The sequence below is a fragment of the Ixodes scapularis genome, unplaced genomic scaffold (genome assembly GCF_016920785.2).
Source record: "Ixodes scapularis isolate PalLabHiFi unplaced genomic scaffold, ASM1692078v2 PGA_scaffold4__175_contigs__length_147842914, whole genome shotgun sequence".
NCBI lineage: Eukaryota > Metazoa > Arthropoda > Arachnida > Ixodida > Ixodidae > Ixodes > Ixodes scapularis.
The window spans coordinates 73,736,778-73,754,247 of NW_024609879.1; the positions used below are offsets into that span (position 1 = coordinate 73,736,778).

The following is a 17,470-nucleotide window of genomic DNA, read 5'->3' on the forward strand; positions in this document are numbered from 1 at the left end:
TTTGCTGAAGCCATATCATAGTTTTCAATGCTTCGCTACATATCTTTTTACAGGAAAGTGAGCTTACAGGCTTTTATCAGTCATTCTGACTCGTGCCTGCTTTCCATTCCGCGCGGCGCCAATCAATAAACAAAAATAAAGTAGGTGGAGCGGAATTTCGAAAAGAAATGATTTGACTCGAAAACGCAACCAGTGCCGGGTCACTTGAACAGGGGACACATCCCACTCATCTGTGTGTTAGGGAACCGTTTTTGCGCAACTGATGCGGTACCATGGGCCCTCCGGTACGGACTGTGCATATGAGAGTCTTCTGTTGTGGCGCATGCGCAGTTCGTACCGGAGGACCTATCGTTCCGTATGGGACGTGCAAAAACGGTTTCCTAAAACTCTCTGCTGTCTTGGCATAGGTAATGTTTTCAAACGTATACGCTGAAATCAAGATAATTTAAACGTACAGCACACAAAGACAGCACAGAAGAAAGAGGACGCAGAATCGTCGAACTTACAACTGAAGTTTATTCGTCAAGGCGCCAACCTTTTTCGATGACCAACCAAGAAAACACACACACATACCCAATGACACACCAGTAGATTCCATCACACTTATCGCGATCTTTGTACGCTTTACGTTTTACTCATCATGCCTTACCAACACGCCGATGCTTCTATTTTAAACAGTTGAAACCAATTATTCGCGACTCCAGCAAAGCGGACGGCACCAAGCGGGGAAACCGAGAACCAGCTGGAACAGGTCGCTTTGCGCCTTTCCGCGTCTCTGGCGGCTTTCGCGGACACGTGTTGTCGGCGCGGTGGCAAACAATGTAATTTGACGAATGTCCGAATAGTTCTTAAGTTTGTCTGAGTGTTCATAAATGTGGTGAAGCATCATTAGTGGGGTGAAGCCTCAGTCGATTGTTTGCTTCCACCACGTGTTTGAAAGCCCGTTTACTCCATAACACACGATCGCGTGCTTTCGATTTCTGGGGACGAATCACTGAAAGACGTTTTGATTTCTTGTCTGTTTCAAATCACATTCAAAGTGACGACTACTTCGTAACTAGTAAGTTGTTTCTTTATAAAATTGTAGAACAGTGCGCTGAGGACAGCAGACGACGTGTTTCACTGGAGGGAACACCAATGTTGCAGTCAAGTGAATGGGAAGGTTCGATGGCTGCTTTTCTTGAGTTTGGTTTTGTTCGATTAGCTTCAAGATTGAGCCACCCACGCCGGTCGGTGCGTTGACAATTCATCTTGGCTGCTTTTTGCCGAAAAATCCTCTGGACCACACCGAAGGAGTTGGGCTGATTTCGCCATTACTTGATTCGGGAAAACCTGCTCGCTGCATACGATTAATGAGGAAAACTGTCTGCTTTCAAAAGACGGGGGACGCGTCTCGCAAAGTGGGAAGCTGTCACGACACTATGATCTATCGCGCCTCCAATATTTATATTCTACCCCGTCGAAACCAGCAGCAATATACGTCTACATTGCTCAGGGTGTCCGGCCACAAGAAATACTCAATTTCTCCGTTCATGATTCGAAGCCAAGTTTAATGCAGAGGGGTTCTGCGTGAATCTCCGATGAAGCCTCTCTTCAGTTTTTTCGCATTCGTCTTCGTGCTGCCGGCCAGAACCATTTGGCTGGGTTGAAGTACCGTAGTATCTCTCTGTCTGTCAAATATGCTTTTATTCAGCAGATCACCTAATAGCTAGTCAACTAAGGTCATATTTTAACCCGAACAATATACTACTATCGCATCGCTTTAGTGGGACATAGTACGTTATATAATACAAAACCTGCATATTGGTCAAAATGACTTCTCGATTGCTACTAAAACATGAATTAAAATACGAGTATCAGCTGCATAGTGGGGCGTCAGCGGGTTAACATGCTCCTTGGCACAAAAGCGCTTTCCTGCAGCCTGTGCTGTTGACCGAGGAGACGACTGAAGTTGTTTCTTAAACGCGGATACGCACAAAAGCTCGATTTCGCGGACAGTTAAGTCGCATGGTCGAGGCATGCGAGTTAGTTGAAACTTACTCTCGGTGGAACAATTACATAGTCATCGCCACTCTCCTAAGCTGATCAAAACTGATTAGAGTCTATTGCCGTCTCTCCGGAGCCCATGGTTTCAATTTTGAACGAAATCTCTGAAACAAAAGTTTGACACGAAAAAGAACAAAAAGCACCGGGAAAACAAAACTATGCTTTGCCAGTTTATGTGCACCGGCTACACTTAGCCGTCACTGTTCAAATACCTATAAAATAGGGCATTAAACAAGAGAAAATCTGTTAAATTGAATGCGCCACCCGTTCAGGCGGCCCAGCCGAGCCGACGCGACCTGTTCCCAGCCGCCATGTCTGTTTGGTGGTGGCGCACCCTATAGGTCGCTGGAGTCGCGAATAGGATACCCATGTCCTTCCAAAAGAATATGTGCTTCGTCACCTGTACTGTCTTCAGCATCTTCTAAACTGCAACTTCGCAAAAAAATTTTGCGTGACTACTTCACCGCAGAAAACCATTGGGTTGTCTGTCTGTTTATATAGCCTAGAACTTGGTCTGCCTCAACAGGCGACGAGTCTCCCAGCTGTAGATGAACAATTTAGCCAGTGCAGTACAACCGTTAGCCTGGGGTATTTAACGTGCATCACTCAGTAGTGATACACGACCGCACGCCGGTACGATGCTCATCCAGATCGAAACGGGCAGGGGTGGGGATTGAACCCAGGATCCTGCAGCACTCCCCCCAGATTATGCGCGGGACCAGTCACTGCAATTGATGGACTTCGTACAGCGAATGAACAAGCTCAAAATTAGGATTTGGCCAGGAACGCAATTTGCTATGACGTTTTGAAGGCTCAATGTCCCACCGCAGGTCAAGCGCGCGTCCTTTTAGCCAGACTGCGTTTGAGTCTTACCATTTTTTTTACGCATTCTGTTGAGCAGCAAAATTGGTAGTTCCCCGCTGATCATGCTGAGAACCAACCAACCTGATGTACGAATAAAATGCGCCAAATCGAAAGGCGAAAAAAAAACGCTACGCCCCCAAAGGAATCTTGCAAACTTCTAACGTTAAACGGGGCATTCTGTGTGGCGTCATACTCAATGTCATCGTGCAGTGCACCGGATCTCCGAATGATCTGCAGAATCTGCAGAGGCATTTCATAGGGTGCCACGACGCAGATTCCAAGTTTGGGCCAATTTGGTTTTTCTTCTTCGGCGTTCACTAATATCTCCTTAGTGATTGGTTCTTCATCTGCTTTTAGGTGAACAGAGGATTGATACAGCGATCTCACTAAGCGTTCGACACATGTGTGGTGCCGCCATAGCTTTAGTCCACCGGAAATTACGCGCAGACAAAGAAACTTCTTGGTCAGTGGTGTAGCGTGCGAGTATACTTTAGTCTCCTTAGTGCCAGTAGGTTCGCGTAAAAAGATAAACATTCTTTAAACGAAAACAAAGTACTCTTAAAAGTAAACGTGTGTGAGTTGATCAAGCGCAGTAAATTTGAGGCAACGTTTTGAGACGTGATCCAAGGATGTTGTGATACGAGACCGGTACCCGTTCGAGACGTCAGCACAACACTACAGACGGATTAGACTCAGAGGCGGCGAAAGCGTTTCTTTCCTTATTTGGAAGTGTGGTACAATCCATTTCTTGGCGCATGTTTGTCTTAATGCCTTTTGATGGCGACAATTTAATCAAGGGGCTTATGAGTCGCTGCTTTGTACCGGTCACTCCTCAAGTTCACACCTTCGAGATCGAAACAAATCGAGGACGAATAACGAGGTGGTTGAAGAACAAATTCTCGCGACATTTACGTGCGAAGGTGACGGTGCCAAATAAGACAGATTTTCATTGCCGCCATTATAGTTTATCGAGAGTGAAACTGGTTTTTGAGTCACCAGATGGCACTGAATTTTGAAAAGAGGCCTATTGCGTTCACAATTGTCTATTGTGATTTGCCTTTTGGCGTTCTTATCGGTTGAGAAGAACGCCTCACTCATGTACACACACCAGAATTGTGATGCCATTATTGATAAGGTGCACACCTAAGTCGACACTAAGTAAGCGAAAGCTCACACTGCAGCACTCGGGAATATTTTGGCTTCAATCACAACGGAGCAGATCAAAACGGGTAGGGATGGGGATCACCCCTGTCCGTTTTGATCTGAATGAGCATCGTACCGGCGTGCGGTCGTCTGTCACTACTGCGTGATGCACGTTAAAGGGGGTTAGGCCACGGAAATTAAACGGGTAGATTATTCTTGAAATGGAATATTCATAGGCTACTTAGAATATACACCAAGTTTTGCTATATTTTAGAGCTCGAGTAATCGCAACAATCAATTTACAAATTTTGATGATTTTCATCTGGCGACCAGCCAACACTTCCAAATTTAGGCACACCATGGTGCCAAGAAACGGCATGACCGTGAACGCTCTCTCACTCTGGGCGGCACTGTGATTGCCAAAGCTCGCCTTGCCGCAGTAAGATCAAAACCTCTCACGCAAACTCGGCTAATTTAACGCTAGTCCTGCTCACGCCCCCGGCCCTTCGACCTTTCACCCTGCATGCACCTGCGAGATTGTCACGGACGACGGCGACCGCGGCGATTTCGTTCATGACGATCGCGTAGCGGTACGTAGTCAAAATGACCAGCTTCCAACATATCTTGATAACAATCACTCTCAACACTGCTGCGATTAGTGTCGGAGATTTCGACGAAGCGAGCGATAAGCCGTAGACGTAAGCGTCACGAACCGCATGCTCGAAACGCCGAAAGCAAACGAGCGAGTTGAAGCTAGAGACGCCAAGAGAGCCAAGTTTGCGAGTGCGTGCAAAGGGCGCCACGCGTTGCACTGGTGACGTCACCAACCCAACAACCATGCCGGCCTTTTCGAATGGGGCGGATCCTGCGGTCCAGCGTATAGACGCTCTGCTGTAGCTGTACATGGGCGCCGCCATAACCGACATTCAGTTTTTATTTCCTTTTATTCCAATGACTTCAGTTTATGACTACCACAGCACGCTATGTCGTTGCCTTTTTAGATTTTATTGTGTCCTGCTCAGCATTGGCCTTTGTGCAGGCTCGTCAAGGCCCGTTTCAGTGGCTCAGTACTTCCTTAAGACAAAGGAAGGTCAGCAATGGAGGCTGTAATCTGACGCTTGTGCAAAGCTTGTAGAAATCAATTTATTCACGAAACATCGCGTCATGTTCAAAACAAATTTATCATAAATATAGGAACATGCAATGTGTCCTAGCAGCTATCTCATATTTTATTTTGGGCGTGTCCTACATAACCTTTTTAGAGACCTCAGGCTAGCAGTGGGTACTGCATTGGCTAAACTTCTAATGGAGAGCGTTAACTGGAAACACCCGTTGGGGGCTGACTAACCTCACGCGTCCTAAACATACACCTAAACATACACATAACACCATTACAATTACTTGAACCTCATCGAAATGTGTTCTCGCTCTCCAGGGCGACTCCGGAGGTCCCTTGATGTCACGCTTCGAGGACGGGAGGTTCTTCCAGGCCGGGATCGTGTCGTACGGCATCGGATGCGCGAAGAAGGACATGCCGGGGGTGTACGCCAGGATGGACGCCCTCTCTCCCTGGCTCACCGAGAACATCGCAAACTACGACGAGTACGAGACACTGCAGTGAAGCCTTCGACCCTCGCCGACATCCGACTCCCCCCGCACTTTCTAAGCCCCCCCTACACTCTAAAAACAAAACAAACAAAAAAAACTACACTAGCCTAATTGATTATGCTGACAAAGCCGGGGAGCGCCGAATATCTGACGCCACGTGACATCATGAGGTCACATGACATCATAAGGTCACATGATGTCATGGCGTCACGTAACGACACGCTGTTACGTGATGTCACGGTGTATCGTGGCGCCGTGAAGTCTCGTGATGTCGCAGTCATCTTGACGGTTCTTCGCGACGGTTTTCTCGTAGAATTCGACAGATAAAACATTATTTTCGTTAAAAGTCTGGGGGGTGTAGTTCATGTGGAACACGGAGACGACCTATCACGGGGCAAAATAGAAGGATCCCAGCGAACGTCGGAGCTCATAATACGGTAAGATTTGAGAAATATAAACGATTTGCGCAAAAACAATGCGCGAGTGAAACGTCATGCTCGAGACCCCGGGGCCCATTGCGTTGATTGAGCTTAACTGCATTCTGAGCTACGTCATTCGCTCCGATCCTTCTACTTTTCGGCGTGTTTTGTTGCCTCGTATTGTACAGAAAAGCACGCTCGTAATCCTTACTTCACACGTTTCATCGATTCCCCAACAAGACACTCCCGAATAAAGGCAATTTGAACGGACTGAGGAATCCCAAAATATTGCGAACAAATGAATGTTGTTGTTGTTTTATAATCATTGTAATTTTAATAGTTTAATCGCGCCACATATGTATTAACGCGTTCTTTTTGTGTTAGGAAATCAAAAAGTAACCGATTGAAAGGTGTTACAGATGTGGAAAAGAGTGATAGTAGTGCACAAAACCAGGGATTGAAAGCCCACTGAGCAAGATCTGAGGCATTGAGTCTCCTAATATTTTCTTTTCTTTTTCTTTCTATATTTTATCAAAGTCTTTATTAAAAACAAATACGGCCTCTTAACGTAGTTCTTAACATAGGGTGTCACAACAGAAAATTTACAGGGTTGTTTTCACCACAAAAATAAACTAAGCATCGCCGAACGCTCATTCTCCGCCCAAAGGTATACCGCTAGAGGTCACAATCAGATGCCAAAATTTCAGCCCGATCCGATACCTTATTCAAAAGTTATAAGTGTTTTTTTGAAAATTTCAATAGAAAAATGGAGCGCATTTTCGCCCGTTTTCGGTTTCCGGTGCCCATAGAGCCCCATGTATTCGAAAACTCCGTCGGCCGCCATTTTCCCATTGAAATTTTCAGAAAATCACTTATAACTTTTGATTAAGGTATCGGATCGGGCTGAAACTTTGGCATCTCGTTGTGACCTCTCGAGTTACCTTTTGGGCGGAGAATGAGCGTTCGGCGATGCCTAGTTTATTTTTGAGGGAAAATAAACCCTGCATATTTTCCTTTGTGACGCCCTGTATATAGGGTGACCCAATCCATCACGCTCGATCTAAAACGGACCGTAAAAGTCGACCCCTGCACGTAGCAATCAAAACTTTTCGTTAAGAGTGTATTTCACAGGTCGGTTTTTTCTTGTACGATTAGAAAGCGTAGCTCCCTTTCTGTAAAAAATAATGTCAAGAAACTTGCCAGCGTCTACGGCGGGCGGTGACGCAGACGACCAAGTCCAGTAGCGGGGTGTGTTAGGCGTTCGTATTGATAGATGGCGCTACCTCCCTATCGCGACGGCTCGCGACCACCGTGGCTTATTAAAATGAACATAATCTTTTTGAAATGCACCTTTGGGTAAAAAAATGCGGACAATAAAAGGAAAACTTAAAGTAAAAAAAACGCGCCTGCTTAACGACGGCGTTTTTGTCAGCGGATTTCGTCTGCGTGTCGTCTGCTTTCTTTCGCTGGACGGCCGCACCTTCGGACGCTGCTCTCGTCGCCATGTATCAATACGAACGCCAAACACACCCTGCTACTGGACCCCTGTCGTCTGCGTTGCTGCCCGCTGTAAACCCTGGCAAGTTTTTTGGCCTTATTTTTTTACAGAAGGAGAGCTACGCTTTGTAATTTTAAAAGAAAAAAAAACCGACCTGGTGATATACACATTTGACGAAAAGCTTAGATTGCTACGTGCAGGCGTCGATTTTTACGGTCCATTTTAGACCGGGCCTGGTGACTTGTACCACCCTATATATATTTATTTTTCAGTACGCTCATAAAGGAAATTTAGAAACCATCTTGCCATTTCCTACCAAACTTCACAGCTACTCGCGATATTTTACTCGCCACGGCTCCCTCAAAGCTATGCAATCGCATCTTGGAGGTAGTTATTTCTGCTGCAACACTAGAGCCTAAACCAGTGGCGCGCTTAGTCAAACAATTAAAACATTTTAACTGATCATCGCCACTAACCAGATTAAGGTCGTCGATACAGTCTCAGTTGTTTAGCACTTGAACACTGATAAGATCCTAAACAAAATCTAAACTCCTAAACGAAATCTAAACTTCTGGTGTATCTCCATCGGCTTTTTTTTTCCTGGGCACGCTCGTATTAATGGCTGTGCAATCACCGCAACCCACGTAGAGAGGCTCTAAAAGGTTTCTTTGTGTGAACATAATAAGTCACACCCTGCGTCCCTCCAGCTGTCAGTGACGCCACAAGATTAACAGTTCCGATCAAAGTTAAGGATATTTTTTAAACATCCATATCCCAGATTCTGAAACAGCAATAAAATATTTATAACACACACGGTGTGCCTGTTTCTCATTTAGTATAGTCTTCGTGTAGAGATATTACCAAAAAATTGAAACACAAATATTCTTAAATATAACAAAAATTAAGGAATCCGAATTTAACATGCTAGCGTTCTTCGTGGACCGTCTTACGAATCATAATTCTGGCCTAGGTGGCTTCCTGGTTGTTTTGAGATCTAAACCAATCATTATTGGGAGGAGACCAGACCGCGGCGCCCCAAACGGCTAACTTTGGAACTACACAGATGGGGACAACAAATAACAATGACTCAGCGCTCGGCTGACTTAGCCGAAGGCCGCGTCAGCGCTCGGCTGGAGTTCGTGTTCTCCGGTCGCCTGAGGGGGAGGAGGGGCTCTTAAGTTACCACTCCGGCCTGCATGAACAATGTAGCATGCACGGTACATGTCCCCAGCTCAGTACAAAAGCCGAAGTGGGTCAAGCCCGCATTCCCTGACGACTGCTTTCGGGAGAGATCCGCACTAACAGTAAACGTCACTTCGTTTATTGTTAGAATCTTTCCGTTAAGACATGAACATGCCCACAATGCCTGTGGGCACGTCCACAGGCCTTGTGTTGGGTAAACACCGAGGTGTGGGGACAACAAATTAAGTCCCTCAAAACAACAAACGGGTCAGAGCGCCCCCTATAGCTTGATCTCCTCGCCAATAGGAAGTGACTACGTCCTCCAGATCTTAAAACGACAATAAAACAGTTTTTCTACTGTGGCTGTAACTAGTCCGTAATATTACTGTTGCAAGTTTGTAAAGCAATCCAATATCATAAGTGTGTCCGTTAACTATAGCAGCTCTTACAAGAAAGAAATCATTTATTTCGCAAACATTACTCTTTGCTCTTCGACTATTAATTTAGTCCATGAACAGATTGTCGCGGATTGAAAAGGCCTAAAGTAAAACCAACGAAAAGAGAATCATTCCAGTCAAATTACCCGGCAGTAGGACAGAAGCAACATAGGATTCCTCTTAACTGAACGGTTCATGGAAAATTCACGATGGCATGCCCATGAGAAAATCGCACGAGGGACAAAATGGTCATCAATTTTACCACCTGTATTTTCTTACTTCCTTAGCAGCTTTTACCCTTAAAAGTTATTTTAAAGTAATAACTTTATAGACTTTGTCCGTCTACCCTTGTCCCCAGTTACGTAGTTCCCGGCCGCATTGTACACGGGCGACGATAAATGATATTTTTTTCGCCCACAATGGGTGGCGAAGAAACGAAAGCGATAGCTGTAGCATGGTCGCGCAATGCGGGTGGGATGGTGCCATCACGTGCTTGAGGACGGAGATGTGGCGCGCTTAATTCTCATAGCCGTCGTACTTGGCGTTGTGGATGCCCCTGAGGTTAAAACGCGCCCCAGTGACGCACGCGCAACGCCTGCCGGCCGGCGCGGCAACCACCTGTTGCTCTGCGTGACGACGCAGCGTCCTCGTCGAGGAGCAGCCAGTCCGGCGCGAGCGGCGTAGCCATGCCGCGTATCGCCTACCGTTTACAAATACGCGGTTCTTTAATATTTCGCCCTCTCCAACACACACACACACGCTCCTACACTGAATAGGGACAGGCGCTGCTTAACAGGCTAAGAACTGCGGATTACTGAACTATTCTAGTAAGCGCAGAGGCATATCACGGTCAGGTTGTACGCGCGTCTGAATTACAGAGAAAATAATGCAATACCCCAAGGAAAAGGTGCATGGACGAAAGGTAAGATAAGTATTTTATACATTCACAATTCATTCGCTGCGTGTCATATTCTATACTATTCCGATAGCGAGTGCTGCTTGCTGAAATCCCTCACGACAGGACTCGCACCCTTTCAAAGAGCAGTCTACAATGCAATACTTCTTCAATCCGATCTGCTGGCATACAAACGCTATTTTAAACCTTTCCCCCCCCCCCCCCCCCCCCTTTTCCGCCACCCCTCAAGTGCTATCGTAGCTTCATTGAACCTGATGGAATGACTGAGCCAGGCGATTTGTTTCGCTGGACGGAAGGAATTTGCACATAACTTCCCCGGGCCACTAAAACGTTCTTGATAATGTCTAACAGAGAGAATTCCAGAATCGTCGGAATATTACTTTCATAAATTCTTTTGATCTGGTGGTCGAAGACTAACCGCAAAACAACGAGAGTTTCAAAGGCAGGCCCGTACACAAGTCTCTACAGGTAAGTTTTTAGACTTCCATGCTTTATAATGTATGCCACGTTAGCAATGCCTCTCTGCTGGAGTCGCCATCAGTTCTGACACCATCCGAGCAACAACGCAGAATAATCGTATAGGCAGTGGGTTGGAATCCTACTTATCCATCTTCTTACTGGAACCTGATATGGTAGTAGCTCTCCTTTGCGTTAGAAGTGCACCAAAAAATTTATAAATACATAGCATTTATAAGGCTAGCCCTTTGGTAGTTCGTGTCTACTCTTTGGATGTGGCGTAGATGCCGACATCACGCTGCTCACGTCACGATGCTCATAACAGTTGCTATCTGACCATGGTGCTTGTAGCGTGACGATTCCTAGAAGAAACTCTCGGGTCATCCTTTTTTGCGTTAAACTCTGAAGTCACGTGGCGCCGTGACTTCGGATAACACTGTGACGTCATGTGACAGTGTGGTCTCACATGGCACTGGCATCACTTCACATTTTGACACCTTGTGACATGTGACGTCGTGTGATCTGGCATAACGTATATGTATGGTCCCGGGACGACGTGCTTTTATGGCTCAAGACTGTCCTACTTGTGTCAAGAATTTAACTTTTTTTTAAAGCACATTATATTTGCACGCAGGTTCCGCTTTTATATAAAACGTTCAATCAAAGATTTGTCCATTTTCTTTATCTTTTCAGAAAAGGGCTAAGTTCACATACCGAGAAAACGGTTTACAGCGGCGCGTTCCGGCAACCAGCAGCGCGGGAATCTATGCCAGTCTCCCCTTGCAGAAGTGGGGGCTGTCATTTAGCGCGTTTTAAATGGCGTGCCATCCACGCGAACCTAAAGAATTAATATTGCGATATCTCACTCTAAAGGCTAGTTCACACGCTTGCTTTTGAGTGTGACTGAGTGCCTCAACTGTGACCGCTTATGAACGCTTACAACGAGGACGACGGTGACGACGATGATGATGATGTCTGTTATAATAATTAAGGCCATTGACGACAAGAGGGCACACCAGTGCCATCTATCTGGTAGACTTGGATCCCAATCGACCTATCCGCATTTCCTCACCTTTTACGCATATTTCTTATCGCCGTAGGTTTTAAGTAATTATTACGAGGTTATAATGAATCATTTTTCGTAGATAGTGCGCGGGTTTGATCTCGCAAATACTGAAAAGCCTTCAGTCACTGATAAGCGGATTGGGGGCACTTCCAATGCTACCTGATAAATGGCGTCCGTGTGCCTCTGTACAGAGCCCTCAATTGCTCGATCGCGTTTGCAATACGAGGTGCGAGGAGGTGCACCGAAAGCGGTGATCGTCTGCGAGCGTCCCTGCCTTTCCGCCGTTAAATTGCAAACGTTCCTGTGCTTCGGGATGGACCCTCTCTACCATTTAGGCTTTCTAGTACTCTCTTAGAAGAGTAGATTGGAGAGATGGTCCATCTCAAATTTTGGGGAGTGTTTGCAAACTTAATGGTGGGTGTCACCTGTGGAGACCGGTCGCAACTACGCATGCGTTGCGTTTTCATGTGGCGAGGAGGAAAGCAGAAGGAAAAGCGGAGACGTTGGCAGACGATCAACGCTTTCGTCCTCTCCTCGCAGCTCGTAGTGCAAAGTGCGGTCCATAAACCACGTGACCCCCATCGAACGGGGGGAAACTCCCCGTAATGCAAGCTCCCTAGTCTAGACCTTTACAGCGTCAATCTCGAACGATGTGATTTACAGCGCGAGTCCCTGGTTTTGAGAGTGTACATCAGTGTTGCCCGACTGCGCTGGGCCGTGGGTTTCCTTGTCAGTGGGCTGTGTGCCTAAATTGCTGCGTTGTATTTTTTTTTATGGCAAATAGAATTTTTTTAGACTTTTAAGAAAGCGTTGTACCATTTTGGAGACAACAAACAAATGAAAGTTATTTTTGGAGAGTCCGTGCGCGACAGAACAAATGCAACTGGAGTGTGTTTCATTTTATGCTGATTGTTTCCGACGCCATAGACTCGGCCGCGTCGATCTACAAAGGTATTAACCGTCGAAAATATTTGACCACATAGTTAAGATGGCCGAAAGACATGGGTATTCACAGCTCGCAATATGAAATTCAACGAGTCTCATCAATCGAATAACATATATCGTACGTACCCCACGGGACGCGTTATCCGAACGGGATTTATTTGAGAAAAATATGAAGCGACACAGCATATCCCATATACAATGTCGACTACAGTCACTTCACGACAATCGGACAGAATCCGGCTTGTTTTAGGGCACGTTTTGAAGAGAGCTGATTTCTCGCACATCACCAAAAGAAATGAAGGCGCCCCCTTAATTTGCAACCACACCTGGGACTCAAGAATACTCGCACGCAACGCCACTGGCCGAGAAACTCCTTTGTTGAGGTGTAATTTCAGAGACAAAAGCGATCATTTTCATTCAATCTCTCCTTTGCAAAATTTGATGACGTAACGCGGGGATCGCAGTACACCCAAGTGACGATATTTGAATGCGGTTCATAGATTGGACCCGAGCATTGCGTGGGCACTCGATTTGGGCTCGTGATAATTGCTAGCTCGAGAAGCATTGGGGTGGTGACCCGTGTCCAATTGCTGCAACGACGACAACAGCCGAGCCATAACAATGTCTGGAACTCAGCGCGTGTCCTGCGCTTTGCCAACCCCAGCGCGTGGCTATGATCAACACTGGCGGCATATAATCGGCTCCAGATCACGCGGCCACTTGTTCTGGCTGCGAGTTGAGGGGGTGAACGCTGCTGGTTTTTCTTAAATTTTTTTCTGGGACTTCTATTGCGTGGGGTGAAAAACGAACGCGTGTTTCATAGGTCATTAACGTTAGGGATCCGTTTTAAGCGGCATTTGCGCAAAGTACAAAAATTGTTGCATCGCTCCTTTAAATATTGAGGACATTTCTCGCTAAATGTGGATACGCGCCCGACTACACATCTCACAGGAAATGAAGACCAAGGAGCATGTGCTAAGAAGAAGAAGAAGAGAGGCTACCGGCGCGAGCAGAGCTAGTTGGAACCGTTGATCGATGCAACATCAACCTTCAAGAGCCCTCCATATGTCGAGACTGTAAATATGTTGTATAAATCTCTTTTGTAAACCGGAGTGATCTAAATTATCGAATATTTTGGTGCCGAAACCCGGGACTCCAGCGCCAATACGAGATCAGCGAACAGCGAACATGGAGCGGCTCCAGACGAAAAGGTTGGTGACGCAAGCCGAAATTGGACATCTAAGCGAGGAGATCCAAGCGGCGGTGTCAATTGAGGATTTCAGGCCTCATCACGAAGAACGCCTCGCAGAAATAACGGACGAGCTGGATGTCCTGGCAAGGGAACTCAAGGAGCAAGATGCGCTCATCGTGGTCCACGTAAAGAGCGAGCACCTCGCCGAAGAATACAGGGCCGTCAGGGAGACACAAAGTGTGATCACCCGAATGCGGACACGTCCTCGACGCCTAGAGACAAGGACATCGTCAGCTATCGAGAGCAGGGTCACCGAGACCACAGAACGATCGACCACTCAAACCCAGAGCCGAGCTGGACAGCTTAAACTTCCAAAGCTCGAACTCCAACGGTTTGATGGAGAGAAGTTGAATTAGCTTCCCTTCTGGGAGCAGTTCCGACAGGCGATCCACTACAACATCGAGCTCTCCGGCGTGGAGAAGTTTCTATACCTGCGGACGGTGCTGACGGGCAAGGCGGCGGCGGCGGTAAGCGGCATTCAAGCAACAGAGAGCAACTACGCTTATGCCGTGGAGCTTCTAAAAGAGAGATTTGGCAAGAAACACGTCCTTGTTCAAGAACACCTCACGCGGCTGCTGAACCTACCAAAAGTGAAGGCGCTGAGTGACGTCGGAGCCCTCCGTCGTTTACACGATCACGTTCCTTGCAACATCGCTTCGCTGAGGACTCTGGGCATCGACTCTGACAGCTACGGGGCAAAGCTGTGTGCTGCGTTGTTCTGCGTCCTGCCCGCTGACTTGGCCGTGGAGTTCTACAAGAGTCAGAGTACTAGTAATGAAACACCGGAAAGCTCGAATCTTGAGGCTGTCCTGCGATCGATGCGTGTAGAGCTGGATAGCAGAGAGAAGGTATACGACGGCAATACACGGGACCAACCGCAACCTCTGAAAATACACAGCGACAGAGATCGATCAAGCGACAACCTCCGAGGAAAGGGGTCTGCTGCTTCCCTCGCAGTTGGTGCCAAACCCTCAAACGACGGGTGCCCTCTTTGTTCCTCCGAATTACATGAAGCGCCGCAATGTAACTCTGCGATTCCGATCGAAGAAAAGAAGAGACGGCTAAGGAGCGAAGGGAGGTGTTACAGATGCGCGAAGCGAGGACACACCTCAAAAGAATGCCGAAATCGGTTCCTTCGCTGCGACAAATGTGGCCGACGCCATATCACTCCACTTTGTGGTACGTCACCTCCGTCTTATCAAGGAGCGACCGGCACTACCGAGCTCCACTCCCTGGCGTCTTTGAATGCCATCAACAAGAACGCCGTAATGCTACAAACGGCTCAAGTATGGGTAGACGGACGTGACCGGAAGCGTCTTGCTCGCTGTCTGTTTGACGGAGGCAGCCAACGTTCATTCGTCACCGAGCAGCTCTCACGAAAGCTGAGGTTGGAAGTGATCGGCGAGGAGGAGGTGACCATCTATTCGTTTGGCAGAACAGCCGGTGGAACTACGAGAAAACGTCGGCTAGTGCGACTTTGGTTGCGAAGCCAATACAGCCGCAAAGAACACTGCTTGGAAGCCCTTGAAATAGAAAACATCTGTTCTGACCAGTTGGTGCTTCCCGACAACGTGGTTGACCTTGCTGGCGTGGGAGAGCTAGAATTAGCCGATGTAACCCTTTCACCCTTCCTTAATTCCAAGCGGAGCATTGAAATCCTAGTGGGGGCAGATCACTATTGGAATATGGTGAGCGGGGAAGTCCGCAAGATACACGGATCCTTGGTCGCGCTGAAGACGGACTTTGGCTGGACACTGCAGGGCCCAGTTCCTCAGGTTTCTTCTGTGCTGTCCTGCACTACTGTGGCCGTCTTGAACACCGGCGTCGCAAAACCGACCTTGAGCCTCTCAAACGAACTGCGAGCCTTCTGGGAGTTGGAGAGCCTCGGAATCTCCGTGAACGACTCTCCGCGCGGAAAAGAAGAACAAGTAAGAGAAGATTTCACTTCCTCCCTAGCTCTGGTCATGGGCCGTTATGAGGCAAAACTCCCGTGGAAGCCCCTAAATCGACCCCTAGAGAACAACGAAGCCGTTGCGCTACAGCGACTAGACAAGTTGGTTCGGCGTTTAAAAGGCAACACCGAAAGACTGACGCAGTACGACTCAGCGATCCGTAGCTACCTGAAAGAAGGTTTTGCTGAAAAAGTGCCAGCAGGCGAGGTGGATACCACTTGGAAACGAGTTTACAACTTGCCTCATCGTGCTGTTTTTAGACCTGACAGTTCTACGACTAAGATACGCATCGTGTTTGATGCGTCTGCAAAGGCGCCGGGCTGTCTGTCCCTCAACAATGCATTGTCTACGGGCCCAAGCCTCAATCCGGACATGTTACAGCTGATCATCAACTTCCGACGTCCAGCGATTGCCTTCACCGCAGATATTGAGAAGGCCTTCTTACAGATTCTGATCAAGCAGGAGGATCGTGATGCCCTTCGCTTTTCGTGGTACGCACGTTCCCCTACAGAAGACTTCAAAAGTTCGGAGATTGAAGCAATGCGCATGACGCGCGTCCCATTTGGTGCAAAGAGCAGCCCTTTCATGCTGCCAGCGACTATCAAGCACCACCTGGCCAACGTCTCAGATGGCTTGTCTGAGACTGCAAAAGTACTGGACGAGTGCCTTTACGTGGACGACTTGATTGCTGGCACTGAAACGCTTGAAGAAGCAACAAACTTCTACAAGGAAGCCAAGCAAATATTGAGCGCAGCAGGAATGAAGCTCAGGAAGTGGAGTTCCAACAGCGAGTCATTGCAACAACGATTTGACGAAGATGGGGTTGGAAGCCTCTCCTTTGATACTGCCACACCGAGGTCAGGTGTGACGCGTGTTTTGGGACTTGAGTGGAATAGAGAGAGGGACGAGCTTAAATACTCGTTAGAGAGCACGTTGGAGCTTCTGATAATCAACCGTGACACAAAACGCTTTGTACTGCAAGCATCAGCGAGAATTGTCGACCCCTTCGGCCTCCTCAGCCCAGTGACGATAACAGCCAAGATCTTATTTCAAGAACTTTGGGCACTTGGGCTGGACTGGGACACTCCGCTACCTCCAAGCGTAAGTCTGAGATGGAGCAACTGGATAAAAGCTCTGCATCATCTCGAGGACATTTCGATCCCTCGTCGCTATGCTTCATCCGGCGGTCGAACTGAGCTGCATGTCTTCACAGACGCTAGCCCCCAGGCCTATGGGACAGTCGCGTATTTGCGTAGTGACTGTGATAACCAGACGACAGTGACCCTCGTAATGGCCAAGGCGCGCGTTGCGCCAGTAAAGACCTTGACTCTACCGAGACTGGAACTGATGGGAGCGTTGCTGGGCGCTCGACTATGTGTCTACTTTAAGGGAGTTTTTAAGTCGGATCTCTCAGAAGTGTCGCTGTGGACAGACTCAATGATTGCTCTACACTGGGTAAAGGGCCTGGCTACTCAGTGGAAACCATTCGTGGCAAACCGAGTTATGGAGATTCAACAAAGGACAGAACCCAGTAACTGGAGACACTGCCCTGGAGCTGAGAACCCGGCGGATTTACTAACCAGGGGCGTCCCTCCGGACTGTCTACAGAAGTGTGACCTATGGTGTGAAAGGACCAAAGAGGCTGGCAGAGTCACCCACATGTTGGCCTACTATGCCCATTGGTAG

The 17,470-nt window shown here is 47.6% G+C and overlaps 2 protein-coding genes across 2 annotated transcripts in view; both read left to right on the top strand.

Annotated features, from left to right (window-relative positions):
• Positions 1-6,317, top strand: part of LOC8041033 (serine proteinase stubble-like) — a 36,826-nt gene extending 30,509 nt beyond the window's left edge. Inside the window, exon 4 of the mRNA XM_029975808.4 lies at positions 5,489-6,317. Within this exon, the coding sequence (XP_029831668.4) occupies positions 5,489-5,674 (186 nt within the window). The 3' untranslated portion in view covers positions 5,675-6,317. The remainder of the gene's footprint in view (positions 1-5,488) is intronic.
• A 7,451-nt stretch (positions 6,318-13,768) lies between these two features.
• Positions 13,769-17,470, top strand: LOC120839888. The gene is made up of 3 exons (XM_040210287.1): positions 13,769-13,957; positions 14,207-15,986; positions 16,647-17,470. Exons 1-3 carry the CDS (start codon positions 13,769-13,771, stop codon positions 17,468-17,470), a joined length of 2,793 nt encoding a protein of 930 aa, XP_040066221.1.